This window comes from Epinephelus fuscoguttatus, linkage group LG16, assembly GCF_011397635.1.
Source record: "Epinephelus fuscoguttatus linkage group LG16, E.fuscoguttatus.final_Chr_v1".
NCBI lineage: Eukaryota > Metazoa > Chordata > Actinopteri > Perciformes > Serranidae > Epinephelus > Epinephelus fuscoguttatus.
The window spans coordinates 39,095,911-39,115,711 of NC_064767.1; the positions used below are offsets into that span (position 1 = coordinate 39,095,911).

General features: G+C 42.8%; 1 protein-coding gene across 1 annotated transcript in view; it reads right to left on the minus strand.

The window, feature by feature from the left end:
• slc18a2 (solute carrier family 18 member 2) overlaps positions 1-19,801 on the minus strand; it is a 105,425-nt gene that overhangs the window by 53,905 nt on the left and 31,719 nt on the right. The window contains exons 3-5 of the mRNA XM_049601219.1: positions 14,625-14,961; positions 2,844-2,902; positions 2,661-2,744 (exon numbers count right to left, since the gene is read on the minus strand). Coding sequence (XP_049457176.1) covers positions 2,661-2,744; positions 2,844-2,902; positions 14,625-14,961 — 480 coding nt within the window. The remainder of the gene's footprint in view (positions 1-2,660; positions 2,745-2,843; positions 2,903-14,624; positions 14,962-19,801) is intronic.

Genomic DNA, 19,801 nt, shown 5'->3' on the forward strand with positions numbered 1-19,801 from the left:
GACATGTCATTTGTGAGGATAAAATTAAAAATGACTGGAAAATCACAGAATTAAGTCTTTATGTTTGAGTTTTTGGTCAAATGTTGATGAGGTGAACAATCATTTGTTGACAATATATACAACAGATGGATAGTCCCTACATTATCACTTTGGAGAGAAATCTATCATAATCAAAAGCTTAATGAAGATCAATTTTTTGTTAAAGAAATGGGAAGTGATCCAGACTTCCCTACTGACAAACATGATCAGACTTCTAATTTATGGCCTTCTAAAGGTTTGTGTAAATTTGGAAAAATGTTATATGGTTATATATGTTATAATATTCAATAAAAAAGTGAAATCCTTTGAACAGCTATCATCACAATATGGTATTAATTCTCTCTTTTTTTTTAGATTCTTTCAAGTGAGAAGTTACTTTATTGATGTTACAAAACGAGATTCTATTCAAGATATAAATCCACAGGTAAAATGTTTGATTATGATGGATGCCTGTGGGGGTTGAAATTAAATTTCTTACTAAGACCATTAAATTTAGAAATCAAGACCATGGCCTCTAGTTTCGCAGACCGGGCGAGGCAGGGGGCGCAACGCACCTGCGCTTCGCCAACTGGGTGTGGCCAGGTGGATTTTGCAAGTTTGGCACAACGCTCGCGCTGGTGCAGCTACTCCTATTTCCCACCTCCGTCCCTCCTACCTGCGCAAGTCAGAAAGAGGGAGGAGAGAAGGCGTGGAGTGGGTTTTACACACATCACACCAATTAAATGAGCCCCTCTCCTCGCCCTTAAATGCGCCGCACGAAGGCATAATGAGAGTTTACTCAATTTGCCAGAGCAAGAAAGCAGTAGCATCAGATGGCCAAACTTCTCCCAGGAGGAAACTGATGTTTTGGTCCGGGAGGTCCAAGCTCGCAGTGTCCGAATATACGAAACTGCGAGCAGACCTCCACGGGCTGATGATGCAAAGGTGGCCTGGGAGGAGGTCACCACAATTGTAAATCAATGTTGCGTTTCTCTTGTGCGCGCGCGCTCTCTCTTTCTCTCTCGCAGTCTCACTCTGTTTCTTGTCTTTTGACTTTTCTAAGATGACAGATGCTGAATATATACTCCCTATCTGATGCGTGGCTGTTTGTGGTTGGCTGAGAGGGATGTGAACTCATTAGTTTGCAGCTGTGTTAATCAAATCAAGTTGGGTTTCCGTTACGCGTGCCAAACGTGTCAAACAGTGCCAATCCCCTTTGATCTGACATCAGATGTGACGGGACAGTCGATATAGAGATACATTTATGTGCTGATTGCAGATAGTTGCATTGAATAGTGGTTTTTGGGGTATTTATTGTATCGTTAATGTGCCTGATATTCTGGAAACCTGCCTGTGAGGTTTTGGTGACGTGTGCGCACTGTCCGCCGGTCAGCCAAACTTCGGCTTACACCGGCTGCACTCTGCCTGCGCTGACAGTAGACCTGGTTTCAGCTGGCGAGCTTTTAGCGCACCTTCGGCGAAGCCTTTTGGCACGAAACTGTCACTGCGCCAAGCTGGATCTGTCGACACCTCCCCCTGCTGCGCCGCCACACCCATCTCAGCGCACCTTGGTCTGCCAAAACTACCAAACTGAGCACGCCTCGTGTTGCGCTGCTCGAAACTAGCTCTGTGCGGAGTTCGCCACCCTGCGCCACTCTGCACTGCGCTGGGAAACTAGAGCCCCATGTCTTTGAAGAAAGATGGAAAAATTAGTGAGTTATATAGCACAAAAATATTTCCAATGACTCTCCGTGCAGATGTGATAACTGAGATAACCTAATAATAGGATATTAAGTGTACTGTTGTCTTTCTTTTTGTACATGGGTATAATCAAGAATGTGTTTGTGAATATATGTGTACGCATACATCCACATGTTGGTGTGTGCCTGTTTGAGTATGTGGTACTTATGGCACCCAGCATCATGTCCTATGTTAGTAAAAGGTTAGCCTGGTAAGACCATCCTAATGATGTAAACTCAACATTATTTTTCGTTCTCTGTATCAGTCTGGACTTGCTGCTGCCCCAAACACTTTCAGTAGGTGGGAGTCCTCGTCCTGACAGACAATCAGCGTAACAAAACACTAAGAAACTCTGCGAGTGCATATTCTTGTTACAATGTCAGTGACTCTCTTTCTACAATAACTTCAGTTATTGATGTGTTTACTCCAGAAGTGAACCGGAGCCGCCATTACTGTTCTGCAAGCTGCAAACTTTATGTAATCAACTACAATGCAGTCCCTTATTGGCTGCTTATGATTTCAACTACAGGGCCTATCCCTGATGGATTCTAATTTCTGTAAAGTGTTTGGGGTGGCAGTGAGTCCAGTCTGATACAGAGAGTGAAACAGAATGTTGAGCTCATGCTATCAAGATGGTCTTACCAGGCTAGTAAAAGGTATCCCTTAAATTCATCAGTTATCATTAATTCATACCTCATGGAATGAAATGTATGTAACAAGTTCAATTATATTTTATGAATTAAAATTTATATAGCCAGTAATTATTGTGTTTTTATTTCTATATTTCTTTATTATTTTATCTTTCTTTTCTATATATTTTTATGATTCGTTACTGCCGTATTACTATGTTATATAATTTCTTAAACAAGAAAAAAAAAGGAACAGAGAAAAGAAGGTCTTACCAGCCACAGAGGAGCAAGAGGAGCCTACACCTTGCAAAGATCTGGCCAGGAACAGCAGAGCGTAGCTCGATGAGAAGGCGAACACTTCACAACAGTGAGAACAACAGAAATATAAACAAAGAAACATTAGACACGATGCAAGCATTCTGAACTTCTGATAATGACACATTACATGGAACTTACTGATAGTAGAGATGAACATGATACAGAAGCCAGCAAATATGGGAAGTTGGTATCCTATTCTAAAGAGACAAAGACAGAAAACACAGACATTACATTTGTACAGTGTGCATATAATAAGTTAAATATGTCTACGCAAATATAAATAATTAGCTTCATTCAAAGCTGAATTTCAGTCCTGTAATGGTGTCTCTTTGTAAAGCAGTGTGATCTAAAATTATTTTGTTGTGGAGTTATTTAATTATTTATTTACATGGAAAATGCTTTAGCCAGTGAGGCACGACATTGCTGTACATAAGCATAAGAATAACAAGTGAAACCCATTGTCAGTTCTAATATATTATTGCCATGGTCAACTAGGACCAGAATGGAGGATGTAGATTATCTCCAGCAGTGTATGAGGTGTCAGACAGCAAGTAGCACCACCATGGAGAAATATGAAATCATTACCTAAAAGCCAAAACAATAAAAAATAAACTGCTTAGCAAAAAGTGTCTTGTAACACCATAAACACTAAACATTTGCAGAAATTATGCATTTGTCTGACACATTCTTGCCAGCGACAATTGTTAGTCTGACATTTTAACAAGAGGAGGATGACAACATTTTTTTTTTAATAAGATGCTAAAAGCTGCCATGCACATGAGAGCCAGTGTATTCCCCTGGAGATACCTGGCATGCTTGACTTGCCTTGTATTGTCCTCTGTCAGGAGGGAAGGTGACTAAGAACCAGTAATGTTCCTTGCCTCAATTACAGCATATCTGAGTGCCCATCTGAGACACTAAATATTGCTTTTGAGGTGAGTACCAGTAACGTTTGAGCATCCATGTTTCTCCCTCGCACCTAAACATTTACAAAACATTACAAGTCTTCAGACTGGCTCTGTTCTGGTAGGTTTTATCTTAATAATTTTTCTGTTGTTTTTGGCCTGTCATTACAATATTAAGTTCCATGCCCCATAAACCTAAACCACACATCAGATCTTGATGAAAGAATTATTGGAGCTCAAAATATTTACTGATTCACTCTGTATAATTTCTTGAGAACAAAATGATGTAACAACAGTCAATAGAAACCAAAATCATCAACCCACTGAGGGATGGATTCAAAATCACACTGAAAATCAAAATAAAAAAACTGAAATCATAGGCGGATCCAACTTATATCTCATAATGTGACTCAGTAGTGTGAATGGCCCCAGCGTGCCTGTATACACTCCCGGCACTCTATGGGCATGCTCAAGATGAGTCGGTGGACGGTGTCCTAAGTGATCTCCTCCCAGGCCTGGATCAGGGCATCAGTGAGCTCCTGGACAGTCTGTGGCAGTACTTGGTGGCGCTGGATGCACTGATACATAACGTCCCATAGGTGCTCAGTTGGATTTAGGTCAAGGGAACGAGAGCCAGTCAATGGGATCAATGCCTGCATCATTCAGGAACTGTCTACACACTGTGGCCACATGAGACCAGGCATTTTTCTGCACCAGGAGGAACCCTGGGCCCACTGCACCAGCATAAGGTCTGACAACCACTCTGAGGATTTCATCTTGGTATCTACCAGCAGTGAGGGTACCGTTGGCTATGACATGGAGGTCTGTGTGACTCTCCAAGGATATGTCTCCCCAGACCATCACTGATCTACCGCCAAACCGGTCACGGTGGATGATGTTACAGGCAGCAGAACCTTCACCATGGTGTCTCCAAACTCTTTTATGCCTGTCACGTGTGCTCAGTGTGAACCTGCTTTCATCTGTGAAGAAAACAGGGCACCAGTGGCAGACCTGCCAATTCTTGTGTTTGCTGGCAAAAGCCAAATGGGTTCAAGGTGCTGGGCTGTGAGCACAAGTCCCATTAAAGGATGTCAGGCCCTCATGCCACCCTCACGGAATCTGTTTCTGACAGTTTGGTCAGGAACATGCACACCAGTAGCCTGTTGGAGGGCTACTCCTGTTCCTCCTCGCACAAAGGAGCAGATACCGGTCCTGCTTCTGGGTTGATGCCCTTCTACGGTCCTGTCCAGCTCTCCTTGTGTAACAGCTAGTCTCCTGGTATCTCATCCATGCTCTTGAGACTGTGCTGGGAGACACAGCAAACCTTCTGGCGACTGCAGGTATGATTGGGCCATCCTAGAGCTGGACTACCAGTGCAACCTGACTGGGTTGCAGGTATCACCTCATGCTACCAGTAGTGACACTAGCAGGACAGAAAACTAGAGAAGAATCAGTCAGGAAGGATGAGGAGAGAGCAACTGTCTATGGCCACCACATGTAAAAACATTCCCTTTTTGGGGATTGTCTTGCTTTTGCCTCTCCATTGCACCTCATGTCACTTTTATTTGTTCCCTTAATTTTTTTTGAGCAGTGTATATAGTAAATTAGTAAATTGATAAGTCAGCCACTGTGCTCCACCTGATTATATGATGATGGTTCTATCTTGGCCATAACTAGTTGTTGTGTGTTATTATTATAGTGATTATTATATCAGATACCCAAATCTAAACCATCACAGTGTAGTGTGTAAGATGCAGTCTTTTAAAGATTTGACAAAACCCGACTTATCCTGCTTAGTGCTGCCGAGTTGACTGAACCCAGCAGAATTACAATAGACCGGTATAAAGTGGAAACGTTCAGTGTCTCAATTTATTATGTCTGCCTCAGGGGTAATCATGAGAATAGTTTTTTTGGTGTTTTGGTTGATTGACATGTGTCACACCCTATCACACTCAGATATGCTGGTTGAAATTAGAGTGACTAATCCAGCTATCCATGCATGAAAACAGACAGTTGCACATGCACACACGCAATCACACATAATCAGGAAATATGCTGTATTAGATTTGGTAGGATTGGATCTGTTGTAGCACATGACTGAATGAATACCTCCGCCATTATGTCTGGAGCCTCCCATCTACAACAGGCTTGGGACGCATTGAGGACTTTGCTCCAGAGGTACTTCTTATCCTGAAGCCTCCTTGAGGAATCTGATCTTTGCTGACGTCTACCCCAGCAGGATTCAAACCCTGGAAGCCGAGTACTCTAACCACTACACTAGGGACAACATGATATTACACTGACATGTTTAACACATCCATCATTCGATTTTCCTCTCTGGAACTTAAAAAGGGAGTCTGTCTCTTTTCAATTTGTGTTGGAAGATAAGACCATAAATGTTATTCTGTATCTAACTTTTCCAAACACAAAGGTAAATCTGAATCACATATTTGGCTCTGGGCTTTGTCATTTTACTTAAGATTGAATAATTTCCTCAACATAAACCACTGCACACTGATTTACTTTGATTTCTTCAGCTTTGTAGGACAGCTTTAAGCAGTCATTAAATTTTATGTATCGACTGACTCTAGATGGTGCAAGCTCAGACAAAACATCTGCACATGTGCAAATTTTTATCTACTTATTTTTGTTTGGAATATGAAATTTACATGTGTTGTAATAGGCCATGCCCACTTTAATCAGTCATTACGAAATTTTATGCATTGATTGAGTCATGACCCTAGATCCCGTGAACCAAATGTCATACAAAGCCCTGTTGACAAATTATGAGATATAAACTTTTTTGTATTTGTGGCACCCCATAGTGACAGAATATCCCAAGACTGTGTAACAAAGCTTAGCACTAGGATTCAAACACATGCACCAAGTTTTGTTTCAATCTCTTAAGCCAATTTTTATTTATCAGCATTTACATAGCCCTAGCCCTTGTTGGTTGGTCTGAGTTTGAAAGAGAGATCGATAGAGAGAGAGAGCGAAAGTGAGAGAGAGAGCAAGAGAGAGAGGAGACAGAGAGAGAGAGAGACAGAGGGCTCCAGTTTCCCGGCGCGGCGCAGGGTGGCGAACCCCGTGCAGAGCTAGTTTCGAGCAGCGCAACCCAGTTTGGTAGTTTGGCAGACCAAGGTGCGCTGAGATGGGTGTGGCGGCGCAGCAGGGGGAGGTGTCACAGGCACAGTGACAGTTTCGTGCCAAAAAGCTTCGCCGAAGGTGCGCTAAAAGCTCACCAGCTGAAACCACGTCTACTGTCAGCGCAGGTGGAGCACAGCCGGTGTAAGCCGAAGTTTGGCTGACCGGCGGACAGTGCGCACACGTCACCAAAACCTCACAGGCAGGTTTTCAGAATGTCAGGCACATTAACGATACAATAAATACCCACAAAAAACATTATTCAATGCAACTATCTGCAATCAGCACATAAATGTATCTCTATATCGACTGTCCCCTCACATCTGATGTCAGATCAAAGGGGATTGGCACCGTTTGGCACGTGCAATGGAAACCCAACCTGATTTGATTAACACAGCTGCAAACTAATGAGTTCACATCCCTCTCAGCCAACCACAAACAGCCACAGCATCAGATAGAGAGTATATATTCAGCATCTGTCATCTTAGAAAAGTCAAAAGAAAAGAAACACAGCGAGACTGCAAGAGAGAAAGAGAGCGCACGTGCGCACGAGAGAAACGCAACATTGATTTATGATTGTGGTGACCTCCTCCCAGGCTACCTTTGCATCATCAGCCCGTGGAGGTCTGCTTGCAGTTCCGAATATTCGGACACTGAGAGCTTGGACCTCCCGGACCGAAACATCAGTTTCCTCCTGGGAGAAGTTTGGCCGTGTGATGCTGCTGCTCTCTTCTGTCTCTTCTCTTCAGTAAGATTGTTATTCATGTCGGCGTCAATGACACCCAGTTACGCCAATCGGAGGTCACTAAAATTAATATTGCCTCGGTGTGTGAATATGCCAAACCGATGTCGGACTCCGTAGTTTTCTCTGGACCCCTCCCAAATCTGACCAGTGATGACATGTTTAGCCGCATGTCATCATTTAATCGCTGGCTGTCCAGGTGGTGTCCAGCAAACGATGCGGGTTTCGTTAATAATTGGCAAACTTTCTGGGGAAAACCTGGTCTTATTAGGAGAGACGGCATTCATCCCACTTTGGATGGAGCTGCTCTCATTTCTAGGAACCTGGCAAACTTTATTAGTAATTTAAATCCCTGACAACCCAGAGTTGAGACCAGGACTCAGAGTCGCAGTCCTATACGCCTCTCTGAGCTTCTAGTTCAGTTACCCAGCCATAGTTTTCATAGTTTTATACAAACGGTGTCTGTCCCCCGACCGCCTAAATTATCTAAATCTAAAATTAAACAAAGAGGAGTTGTGCATAACAACCTCATAAAAATTAAAACCTCTTCTGTGACAGAAAGACAAAACAGGAGAATTAAATGTGGACTGTTAAATATCAGGTCTCTATCGTCTAAAGCAGTGTTAGTAAACGAATTAATATCAGATAATCATATTGATTTACTCAGTCTCACTGAAACCTGGCTGTGTCCAGATGAATATGTTAGTCTAAATGAATCCACTCCTCCCAGTCATAGTAATACCCACATTCCTCGAGGCAGCGGCTGAGGAGGGGGAGTTGCAGCCATTTTTAACTCTAGTCTGTTAATCAGCCCTAAACCTAAACTAGATTATAATTCATTTGAAAGCCTCGTTCTTAGTCTTTTACATCCGACCTGGAAAACCTCGCAGCCACTTTTATTTGTTATAGTGTACAGTGCTCCTGGCCCGTATTCTGAATTTGTATCTGAATTCTCAAAGTTTTTATCCAGTTTATTTCTTAAATCAGATAAAGTTATTATTGTAGGCGATTTTAACATTCATGTCGACGTTGATAATGACTCCCTGGCTACCGCGTTTATCTCATTATTAGACTCCATTGGCTTCAGTCAGGGTGTACATGAACCCACTCATTGTTTTAACCATACCCTCGATCTAGTTCTCGTATGGAATTGAAATTGATAACCTAAAAGTCTTTCCACAGAATCCCTCGCTATCGGATCATTATCTGATTTCTTTTTACTCGATTACACGCCACTCAGCAACAGTTACTATACTAGATGTTTATCAGATAGTGCTGTCGCAAAATTTAAGGAAAAGATTACTCCGTCGTTAAATTCAATACCAAGTCCCTCAGTAACAGAGGTTTCCCGTACCGACTTTGATCATTTTGTCGATAGCGCCGTAGGCTCGCTGCGAACAACACTTGACTCTGTAGCTCCTCTTAAAAAGAAGTTAAAAAAGCAAAGAAAGTTCGCTCCTTGGTATAACTCTCAAACCCGTAAGTTAAAACAAATATCGCGAAAATTTGAAAGGAATTGGCGATTAACCAAACTGGACGAATCTCGTTTAATCTGGACAGACAGTCTCAAAACTTATAAGAGGGGCCTCTGCAATGCCAGAGCAAACTATTACTCAGCATTAATAGAAGACAATAAGAACAACTCCAGGTTTCTTTTCAGCACTGTAGCCAGGCTGACTGAGAGTCAAAACTCTATTGAGCCTTGTATTCCTTTAGCCCTTAGCAGTAATGATTTTATGAGCTTTTTTAACGACAAAATTCTAACTATTAGAGGCAAAATTCATGACCTCCTGTCCTCAGATAGTACCTATCTAACCTCAAACACAGCTGTAAGACCTAATATATATTTAGACTGCTTCACCCCAATTTCTCTTCAAGAATTGACCACAGTGATTTCTTCATCTAAATCATCAACGTGTCTCTTAGACCCCATCCCAACTAGGCTACTTAAGGAGGTCTTTCCTTTAGCTAACACTCATATATTAGATATGATCAATATATCCTTATTAACAGGCTATGTACCACAGTCTTTTAAGGTAGCTGTAATTAAACCTCTACTAAAAAAGCCCACCCTGGATCCAGAGGTGTTAGCCAACTATAGACCAATATCTAATCTTCCCTTTATGTCAAAGATCCTTGAGAAAGTAGTCGCAGACCAGCTGTGTGATTTTCTCCATGATAATAATTTATTTGAGGAATTTCAGTCAGGATTTAGAGTGCATCATAGCACTGAGACAGCACTAGTCAGAATTACAAATGACCTTCTCATTGCTTCAGACAAAGGACTTGTCTCTGTACTTGTTTTATTAGATCTTAGTGCAGCGTTTGACACTATTGACCATCAAATTCTACTGCTGAGACTGGAACACTTAATTGGCCTAAAAGGTTCTGCTGGTTTAAATCTTATTTATCTGATCGTTTTCAGTTTGTTGACGTTCATAATGAATCATCCTCACGTACCAAAGTTTGTTTTGGAGTTCCACAAGGTTCTGTGCTCGGACCAATCCTATTTATTCTATATATGCTTCCTTTGGGCAACATCATTAGAAATCACTCTATAAATTTCCATTGTTATGCGGATGATACTCAGTTGTATTTATCGATGAAGCCAGAAGAAAGTAATCAATTAACTAAACTCCATAACTGCCTTAAAGACATAAAAACCTGGATGAACACCAATTTCCTGATGTTAAATTCAGACAAAACTGAAGTTATTGTTCTTGGCCCCAAACAATTCAGAGACTCTTTATCTGATGACATAGTTTCTCTAGATGGCATTGCTCTGGCCTCTAGCACTACCATAAGAAACCTCGGAGTGATATTTGATCAAGATTTGTCTTTTAATTCTCATTTAAAACAAACCTCACGGACTGCATTTTTTCATCTGCGCAATATTGCGAAAATTAGGCCTATGCTGACCCGAAAAGATGCAGAAAAATTGGTCCACGCTTTTGTTACCTCAAGGCTGGATTACAGTAACTCTCTATTATCAGGTAGCTCTAGTAAGTCCTTAAAAACTCTTCAGCTAATTCAGAATGCAGCAGCACGTGTACTGACAGGAACTAAGAAACGTGATCATATTTCTCCTGTTTTAGCTTCTCTGCACTGGCTCCCTGTAAAATCCAGAATTGAATTTAAAATCCTACTGTTAACTTATAAAGCTCTAAATGGTCAAGCTCTGTCATATCTTAGAGAGCTCATAGTGTCATATTATCCCACCAGAACACTGCGCTCTGAGAACGCAGGGTTACTCGTGGTCCCTAAAGTCTCCAAAAGTAGATCAGGAGCCAGAGCCTTCAGCTATCAGGCTCCTCTCCTGTGGAATCATGTTCCTGTTACGGTCCGGGAAGCAGACACCGTCTCCAATTAACTCATATCGCAACGGTGCCTGGACAGCGTGACGTGTGTGGTTGTGCTGCTGCCGTGGTCCTACCAGATGCCTCCTGCTGCTGCTGCCATCATTAGTCATTAGTCATACTTCTACTGTTATTATACACATATGACTATTGTCACACATGTATACTGCCATACTTTCAACATATTGTACAACAGTAGCCAGAACTATAACTATAATATTATTACTTTCAACAATGTTGTTGTAAGCTACTGTCATTACCTGCATCTCATGCTGTAAAGCCCTGTGAGCCAAATTGTGATTTGTGATATTGGGCTTTATAAATAAAATTGATTGATTGATTGATTGATTCTGCCATGGCGAATTGAGTAAACTCTCATTACGCCTTCGCGTGACGCATTTAAGGGCGAGGAGAGGGGCTCATTTGATTGGTGTGATGTGTGTAAAACCCACTCCACGCCTTCTCTCCTCCATCTTTCCGACTTGCGCAGGTAGGAGGGACGGAGGTGGGAAAGAGGAGTAGCTGTGCCAGCACACACGCTGTACCAAACTTGCAAAATCCGCCTGGCCACAACCAGTTGGCGAAGCGCAGGTGCGCTGCGCCTCCGCCTCGCCCAGTCTGCGAAACCAGAGGCCAGAGAGGTGGCTCTCAATCTGCATCAGTACTCTTTGTGTGTCCATGATGGTTGCGAGCATTCACAAATAAAGGAGCACATACTGTAGTTTAGCTCTTTTTCACTGGCAAATGAGCAGGGAGATCTGGGCACTGACAAGATAGAGGGAAGTTTAACACATATGTGGAAGGGAAGGTGACAGGCAGTGTAGCAGAGGAAACAGAGTCTATAAAAAGGGGCAAAAAACTCAACTGGGCCTTTCTTGACACTCATAAACACACCTGAGAGAGAGCAGCTGAGCAGCAGCTGAGGTCAGCCTTTGTTTTATCTTTAAATTGGTATGCTTCATTTTTAAATGTGTTTGAAAACATGATTTTAAGAGTAAAACTGCAGAACAATGAAATATTTCTTATAGCTCATAATATTAAAGATTTATTAAATAATGGTAAAAAAAGTGTTTGGTAGATTCTGCATGTTTGATGGTGTAAACCTTGGTGTGACTGCTTAGACACATCAGCCAAGAAACAAGGTATGCCCAAGTGTAACAAAGATGTTTTAAAATTATGATTTTTGTCCCTGTTAATTAAATGTTAACATAGCGTTTTATAAAAATATATCCCAGTCACCTGCATGTCTCTGGCAGAGACAGAGGAGATTGTGTTCCAGTCTTGCAAGATACATTATTTGCTTTGAAATTACTTACACTAACACTACTACACTATAACTTTTTATTTTATGTTTTGTAAAATGTTTCTTGTAAAGTTTTCTTTTGTATAATAATGTGATTTTTGTTTCTTTTAGTTTTCAAACAAGGAAACTATAGAGGAGTCAACCACTGTTTTTCCCAGACTTGTTGTAGAGTTTAGTATGCTTTAACCAGTTACCTGAATGAGCTGTTTTCTGTTTTATTTTTCTTGTGGGGCTTTTCTGCTTTGGTAAAAGGGGACGTAGTAGAAGCCATTTTGCATGTCGTTTATTGTGTGGTTTGAGTCACCTCAGCTTGCAGTGAGTAAGTAAACCATGCAGAGCCATGTTGATTTGGTTCATGTGTTGGTTTATACATTATTTGCCTAGATATTTTGGGACCATTCATTTTTTGTGTGTCTTACATGTACTTACATCTTATGTTTTATATCTGCCCTTCCTAACAATGCAGTCTAGTCCCACATTGTTCACTATTCCTTTAATTGGTGATTTGAGTTACGCATTAACTGGACTATTTACCCTACCCCTCCTCTAACATGATTTGCATTTAGGCCTTTCATTGAAATTCCTTGCTGCTAATTGGTTACATGGAGACAGGCTTTAATTATCATAGTCAATAAAATCTTAGCAGTCTCTGGCTCCAGTCCATTCTTGGTTGTGTATCATTGGGTCACACATACAACCCACACTGTGATGATGTAAATCTGGTTGAAAATCAGCAAAGTATCCTTTTATTGATTGAGAACATAGACTGAATTATATGCTAGGACTAATGGCATCTTGTGATTTTAGATGAGTATCACAAACATGCATGTTTTCTGTTCATTATGTGACAACTACTTGTGTTTCAGCTGATACTTCTGATTATTCTTTGATACAAATTTATAGGCTACTATTAGAAAGGCAGCAATAATGTTCTGGGTTGCAGACAGAAATGTTGCTGAGGTAGTTAAAAAGCCCCCCAGCAGCAAGGTGCCGGGTGTGGTTGAGATATGCCCTGAGATGCTGAAGGCTCTGGACACTGTTGGGTTGTCTTGGCTGACATGCCTTTTCAGTGTCATGTGGAGGTTGGGTACAGTGCCTGCAGAGTGGAAGATCAGGATGGTGGTTCCCATTTTCAAAAAAAGTGACCGGAGGGTGTGCTCCAACTATCGGGGTATCACACTGCTCAGCCTCCCGGGTAAAGTTTACTCCAGGATGCTGGAGGCTTCAGGAGGAGCAATGCAGATTCCGTCCTGGCTGACTAGCTCTTTACCCTTGCGAGGCTACTGGAGAGGTCTTGGGAGTTTGCCTAACCAGTCTACATGGGGTACTGGGCTCGCTGCTGTGAGCCATCCAGTCCCTGTATGACCAAAGTGAGAGTTATGTCTGCATACTCGGCATAAAGTCAAACACGTTCCTGGCGGGTGCTGGCCTTTGCCAGGGTTGTCCTTTGTCACCGATCCTGTTTGTGGTTTTCATGGACAGGATCTCGAGGTGCAGCCAGGGAGAGGAAGGGGTCTGGTTTGGGTACCTCAGAATTGCATCTCTGCTTTTCGCAAATGATGTGGTTCTGTTGGCTTCATCACACTGTGACCTCCAGCATGCACTAGGGCAGTTTGCAGCCGAGTGTGAAGCGGTTGGGATGAAAGTCAGCACCACCAAATCTGAGGCCATGGTTCTCTGCTGGAAACGGGTGGATTGCCCTATCTGGGTTGGGGGAGAGTTACTGCCTCAAGTGAGGGAGTTCAAGTATCTGGAGGTCTTGTTTGTAAGTGAGGGCAGAATGGAGCATGAGATGGATCGGCGGTTTGGTGCAGCTTCTGCAGTGATGCAGGTGCTGTGCCGGTCAGTTGTGGTGAAGAGGGAGCTGAGCCTGAAGGTAAAGTTTTCAATTTACTGGTCCCTCTACATCCCAACCCTCACCTATGGTCATCATGAGCTCTGGGTAGTGACCACAGGAATGAGATCATGGATACAAGTGGCTGAAATGAGTTTTGTCCGTGGGGTGACTGGGCTCAGCCTTAGAGATAGGGTGAAGAGCTCAAACATTCAGAGGGAGTTCAGAGTAGAGCCGCTGCTCCTTCGCGTTGAAAAGGGTCAGTTGAGGTTGTTCGGGCATCTGATCAAAATGCCTCCTGGGCACCTCCCGCTGGAAGTGTTTCGGGCGTGTCTCACTGGTAGGAGGCCTGGGACAGACCCAGAACCCCCCTAAAGGGATTACATATCTCATCTGGCCTGGGAACGACTTGGGGTGCCCCAGGAGGAGCTGGAAAGTGTTGCTGGGGAGAGGCATGTCTGGGGTGCTTTGCTTGGCCAACTGTCCCCGCGACACGATAAGCAGATGAAAATGGATGGATGGATGGATTGCCGACAGAAACCCTTTACCAGCTATTTCCCCAAACAGTAAATGATACATTAGTTATGCCACCACACAGAAACATAAAGACATAGACAGAAGAGACAAAAACGTACCTGTTTGTGAGTGGCCCTACAAAGGGGTTGGTAATCAGCTGTACAGTGGCCTTGGAGGCGAACAGCATTCCCACTTTGACATTCTCACTGAGCAGCTTGCTGGCGGACTTGGGGCAATCGGAGGAGTTCTGTGGCAGCTCTGTCGTGGTGGGGGCCGTAGAGACCAGGTCGGTTGACCTGACTGTGGTGTTGGAGATCGAAGTCCTCAAGGTGTTGTCATACAAGGACACAATACTTTGGAAGGCACCTGGAGGACTCCGCTGTGACAAGGTGTTGTTTTTCAGCACCGTGTCTGCTGACTCATCCAGGTTGTACAGGTAGCTGGGAATGATGGGAACTAGCAGGCATAAAGAGGCAAGAAGAGATTGATACAATGAAATATGACGTAACCACTGACTGATGCTCACACGCATGTTGCAACTCCAGATGTCATTACATCATGTCAACAGAGAACCAGAAGGGGTTCTTCAAGGTCGATTTACAAACACTACCCTGAAGAAAAACAGAAACTGCATAGAGGCCAAGGTTTTTCAGACACTTAAAGGTTGACACATTCCATATGTGTGTATATTTCTTTTTTCATCGACCAATCGATTAGTTGAAGAGTAGGAAGAATTTAAGAGGACCAAGATTTTCTTTGGTAAACTACAGCCTTACTGTTGACAGTCAGTACAGTTACATGATATTAGAGAAACTCAATTTATTGTGTTAGTCCCACTAAAACTGGACTTTTATAATACATGTAAAAATGTTAGTCCAACTGAAATCATACTAAATCGATTTTGTCGAAGATGGATTAACACACCCAGATAATGTGATTGTGAGTCAAATCACTCGTGCATGTATACAGTCAATCTGACCCAAACTGGCCTAGGCACTTTGCGCATGCTCCAGTTTCCACCCCAGGCTTTGACCTGGAAGTCGAAAGCATTAAATAACAGAAAAAGAAGCCGGTAACAACATGGCAAAATCTAGATCCAGAGTCATGCATTTTCAGACGGACAAAATGTACAGAGCTGGGGCGTCGGTGGCTTAGTGGTAGAGCAGGCGCCCCATGTACATGGCTGTACATGGCTCGAGTCCAGCCTGCGGCCCTTTGCTGCATGTCGTTCCCCCTCTTTCTCTCCCCCCTTCAAACTTACCTGTCCTGTCTATTAAAGGCAAAATGCCCTAAAAGTATCTTAAAAAAATAATAATAAAAATGTACAGAGCTGTAAAGTTGTCCATCATGGTACAGTTTGCCCCTAGATAACTGTAGCTAACTTGTTTGTCGATTGTTTGGTCTGTGATGTAATGGATCAACCAGAAAAAGGTCCAGTACTAACAAGATGAAAGGGGGCATATTGGCACCTATCATAGCAGAGTGGGACACACTTAGTTCAATAAATAGATAACCCTCCCGTGCTTATATCCTGGGACAAGGATAGTAGTCCAATTAAATGGAATAGTCAAGCTCTAACCATAGCTCCACTTAACTGTGCATGTAAATGTACTGAGTGACGTGTATGGATTATCCAGAGTAACTGGTTCACTGTGTCCAGAAGAAATGTTGCTGGTGATTTTATTTTATGTCAGTTTTAACAGCTACAAAAGATTTTCCATTCACCTCAACTGTATTAGATGGTAGGAGATATTTCAGAAGTTTCAGAAGGAGACAAAATTTGGGGGGAATGTGTAAAGAACAATGTAGATAACATTTGATTATATCCTGTTGACAGAGTGGTGTATCCATTAAAAAACAGTTTTGATTAAGAGTTAGAACCAAGAAATGTGCTGTGAATGGCAGATACTGTGTTGTGCTCACTGGTACTTTTTCTGTTTTTGTTCATTTGTTCTGTTTTCTGCTTTCCTTCTCTGATTACATTCACCAGGGAGGAACTCTATGACATCCAACAAATAACTTGTCATAGTTTTTCAGCAGTGCTTTACCAAGCTATTAATTGGAGGAGATGCAGCAGCTCTCTATGGTGTATGATGAGCAGGTATTAATCTAACAAAATAGAGACTTAAAATTAAGCTCCTGTCAGTGCATTATGTGAATGTCCACTCTTGTGATTGAACAAGATCGACAAGCTCATGCTTCTGAACAGAGCAAACACAGATTTTTTTTTACAGATCTGCTGTCCTGTGCTTCACTGACACCTGGCTTGAAAAACATATCCCCAACACTCTATCTGCTGAGCTTCCGGTTCTTCTGAAATCTGCTTCTAAATACACGGAGGTTAGTGTTCAATTCAATTCAATTCAATTCAATTCAATTTTATTTATAAAGCCTAGTGTCACAAATCACAATTTGCCAGATAAGGAAAGCCTTCCCAAAAAAAACAGATGTCATTGATGAAGAAATCCTGCAGTCCTTAACTAGAAACTCTTCATTGAGTGTAAACACTTTTATTCACCATAGGACTTTTCATTGTTCATTTTGGTTATACATCCATCCTCAGGCTTGTGTCAGCGAGGTATAATAACATCTAAGTGACCATATTACTATTGCTGAGAAAAAAAACACCCAGACTCCCTGCTTATTATTCTTGGGGACTTTAACAGAGCAACCTTCAGCCATTAATTGCCAAAATAATGACAACGTATTTGGTGTCTCATCTATGACAGTAAGACGCTGGACCACTGCTACACAATACCTAGGGAAGTCTCATGCTCTGTCCACTGTGCAGCTTTGGACTCTCTGATCACTGTCTGGTTAGTAATCTCTGACCTACAAGCAATATCCAAAATCTGCTAAGCCTGTAGGGAGACGGACCACTAGGCAAAACTGGAGCTACTGACTGAGTACAGGAGATGATCCCCTCACAATGTGGAAAACAATTACCTCAGTGTGTTTTTTAGTGGGTTTGATAAGCCCACCTTCACACTTCCCACCCATTCTGACTCCCACCCCTCTGGCCGAGAGGACGTGTCACACCTATTGTCACACAGATCTTGTGGCGGCAGTAGCTCAGTCCATAGGGACTTGGGTTGGGAACCGGAGGGTCGTCTGTTCAAGTCCCTGTCCGGACCAAAATATGGAGGGTGGACTGGTAGCTGGAGAGGTGCCAGTTCACCTCCTGGGCACTGCCGAGGTGCAAGGCACCGCTCGGAGCCACTTAGTGCATGTATAGGCACTATTTGTGCATGTGTGTGTGTTCGGACCTGTGTGTAATTGACAACAGAGTGAAAAATTTAATTGAATTTCCCGTCAGGGATTAATAAAGTATATATATATAAAAAAAAAAAAAAAAAATCTTCAATAGCTCACTGGAGCTGTGTGAAGTCCACAATCATCAGTGAATTAAAAAAATGACCGCATTGCCTTGATATCTGTGGTCAAGAAAATCTCCGAGAGGTTGGTGTTGGCCCATCTAAAGGACAGGCTCTCTTGGGGCTGGACGGTATATTGATTTTTTACAATGTATCGATATATTTTCAAGCAAGATATAGATTTAGACAATACCGTTTATATCGATATAGGGTAAAGTTGCGCCACATAATGCATTTTGGTGTTCATCTCTCCTCTCTAACACTTTCTACACAGCTCTGCCCCACTCACTCACTCACTCACTCACTCACTCACTGTGTCTCCATCAACACTAAGAGAGACACAGAGCTGCTCCTCTGTTTAATCTGTCTGTTAATTAGTCTACAGTGTGACATCGGTCTATATGTTGCACAAGCTACGCTTAATCAGTCTGTGAGATGATTGGCGTTACTGCCTTTGCACACGTACAATACTGTGAGTCTTTTCCTCTGTAACTTTTAGCCGCGTCCAGTCAAGCGCTGATTTGTGTTTCTGTTATCAGTTTAGACACCTGGTGCCATGCTGAGCTGTACACCAACTCCTTCTCTGGGGTAGGTCCAAAAGCCGGGCCACCTGCAGTCAAGCAGGTAGCGGTGACGTCTTGCTGACCACAGCCACCTGACCGACCGTTTTTCCCCCTCAAACAAGCCATGCGTGTTGTGAGACTCTCCTCACCAGAGAGAGAGGTGTTTCTGTGTGTTCAGCTCACAGTACTTTTGTAGCTTCTAACTGAATGCAGTATGCAGATGATGACCCCAGATCTTCACTGCATGTTAGACACATCTCTCCCAATACTGGGGGGGCAGATGCAAATACTGCCAACCAAGTCACCTTGCTGCCTCTCTCTCTCTCTCTCTCTCTCTCTCTCTCTCTCTTTCAGTCAATCAATCAATCAATTTTATTTATAAAGCCCAATATCACAAATCACAATTTGCCTCACAGGGCTTTACAGCATACGACATCCCTCTGTCCTTAGGACCCTCACAGCGGATAAGGAAAAACTCCCCCCCCAAAAAAACCTTTAACAGGGGAAAAAAAATGGTAGAAACCTCAGGAAGAGCAACTGAGGATGGATCCCTCTTCCAGGATGGACAGACGTGCAATAGATGTCGTACGGAACAGATCAACATGATAAATTAACAGTAATCCCTATGACACAATGAGACAGAAAGAGAGACAGAGACAGAGAGAGATGCAGGACAGACAGTAGGACAGTAGCTTATAACAACATTAATAAAAGTAATAATATTATAATAATAATTACGGCTATTGTGGTACAATACGTTGAAAGTATATATTAATATATGATACATATGTGCCAATAATCATGTGTATAATAACAGTAGAAGTATGACTAATGATAACAGCAGCGGCAGGAGGCATCAGGCAGGACCATGGCAGCAGCACAATGACACACGTCACACTATCCAAGCACCGCTCCGATATAAGTTAACCTGTGAGGCAGTGGAGCACAAAGGCTCTGGAGAAGAAGCCGAGTTAGTGACATGCAGTACGGCTGAGTTAGCGAGATGCAGTAACAGGACATGAGTGCTAGCAACGGAGAGAGAGAGAGAGAAGGAGAGAAAGTGCCCGGTGTATTATAGGAAGTCCCCCGGCAGACTAGGCCTAAGTCAGCCGAACCAGGTACAAGGCAAGCCTGATTAACATAGCACGCACAGGAGAGGGGCAGACCAGTCATCCAGCGGGCTGTCAACAGATGAATCCGGGAGTGAGGCCACCTCCAGTCAGGCACGTTTTTTAGGGCCACCACCACGGCGCACCATCAAAACCAGAGCGGCCGCAAGAGGAGGCCGATACGACGGGGAGGTAGGAGACACAAGCAGGCGCACAAGGAGGTCCCCAAGGTCTCGAACATAATTAATAT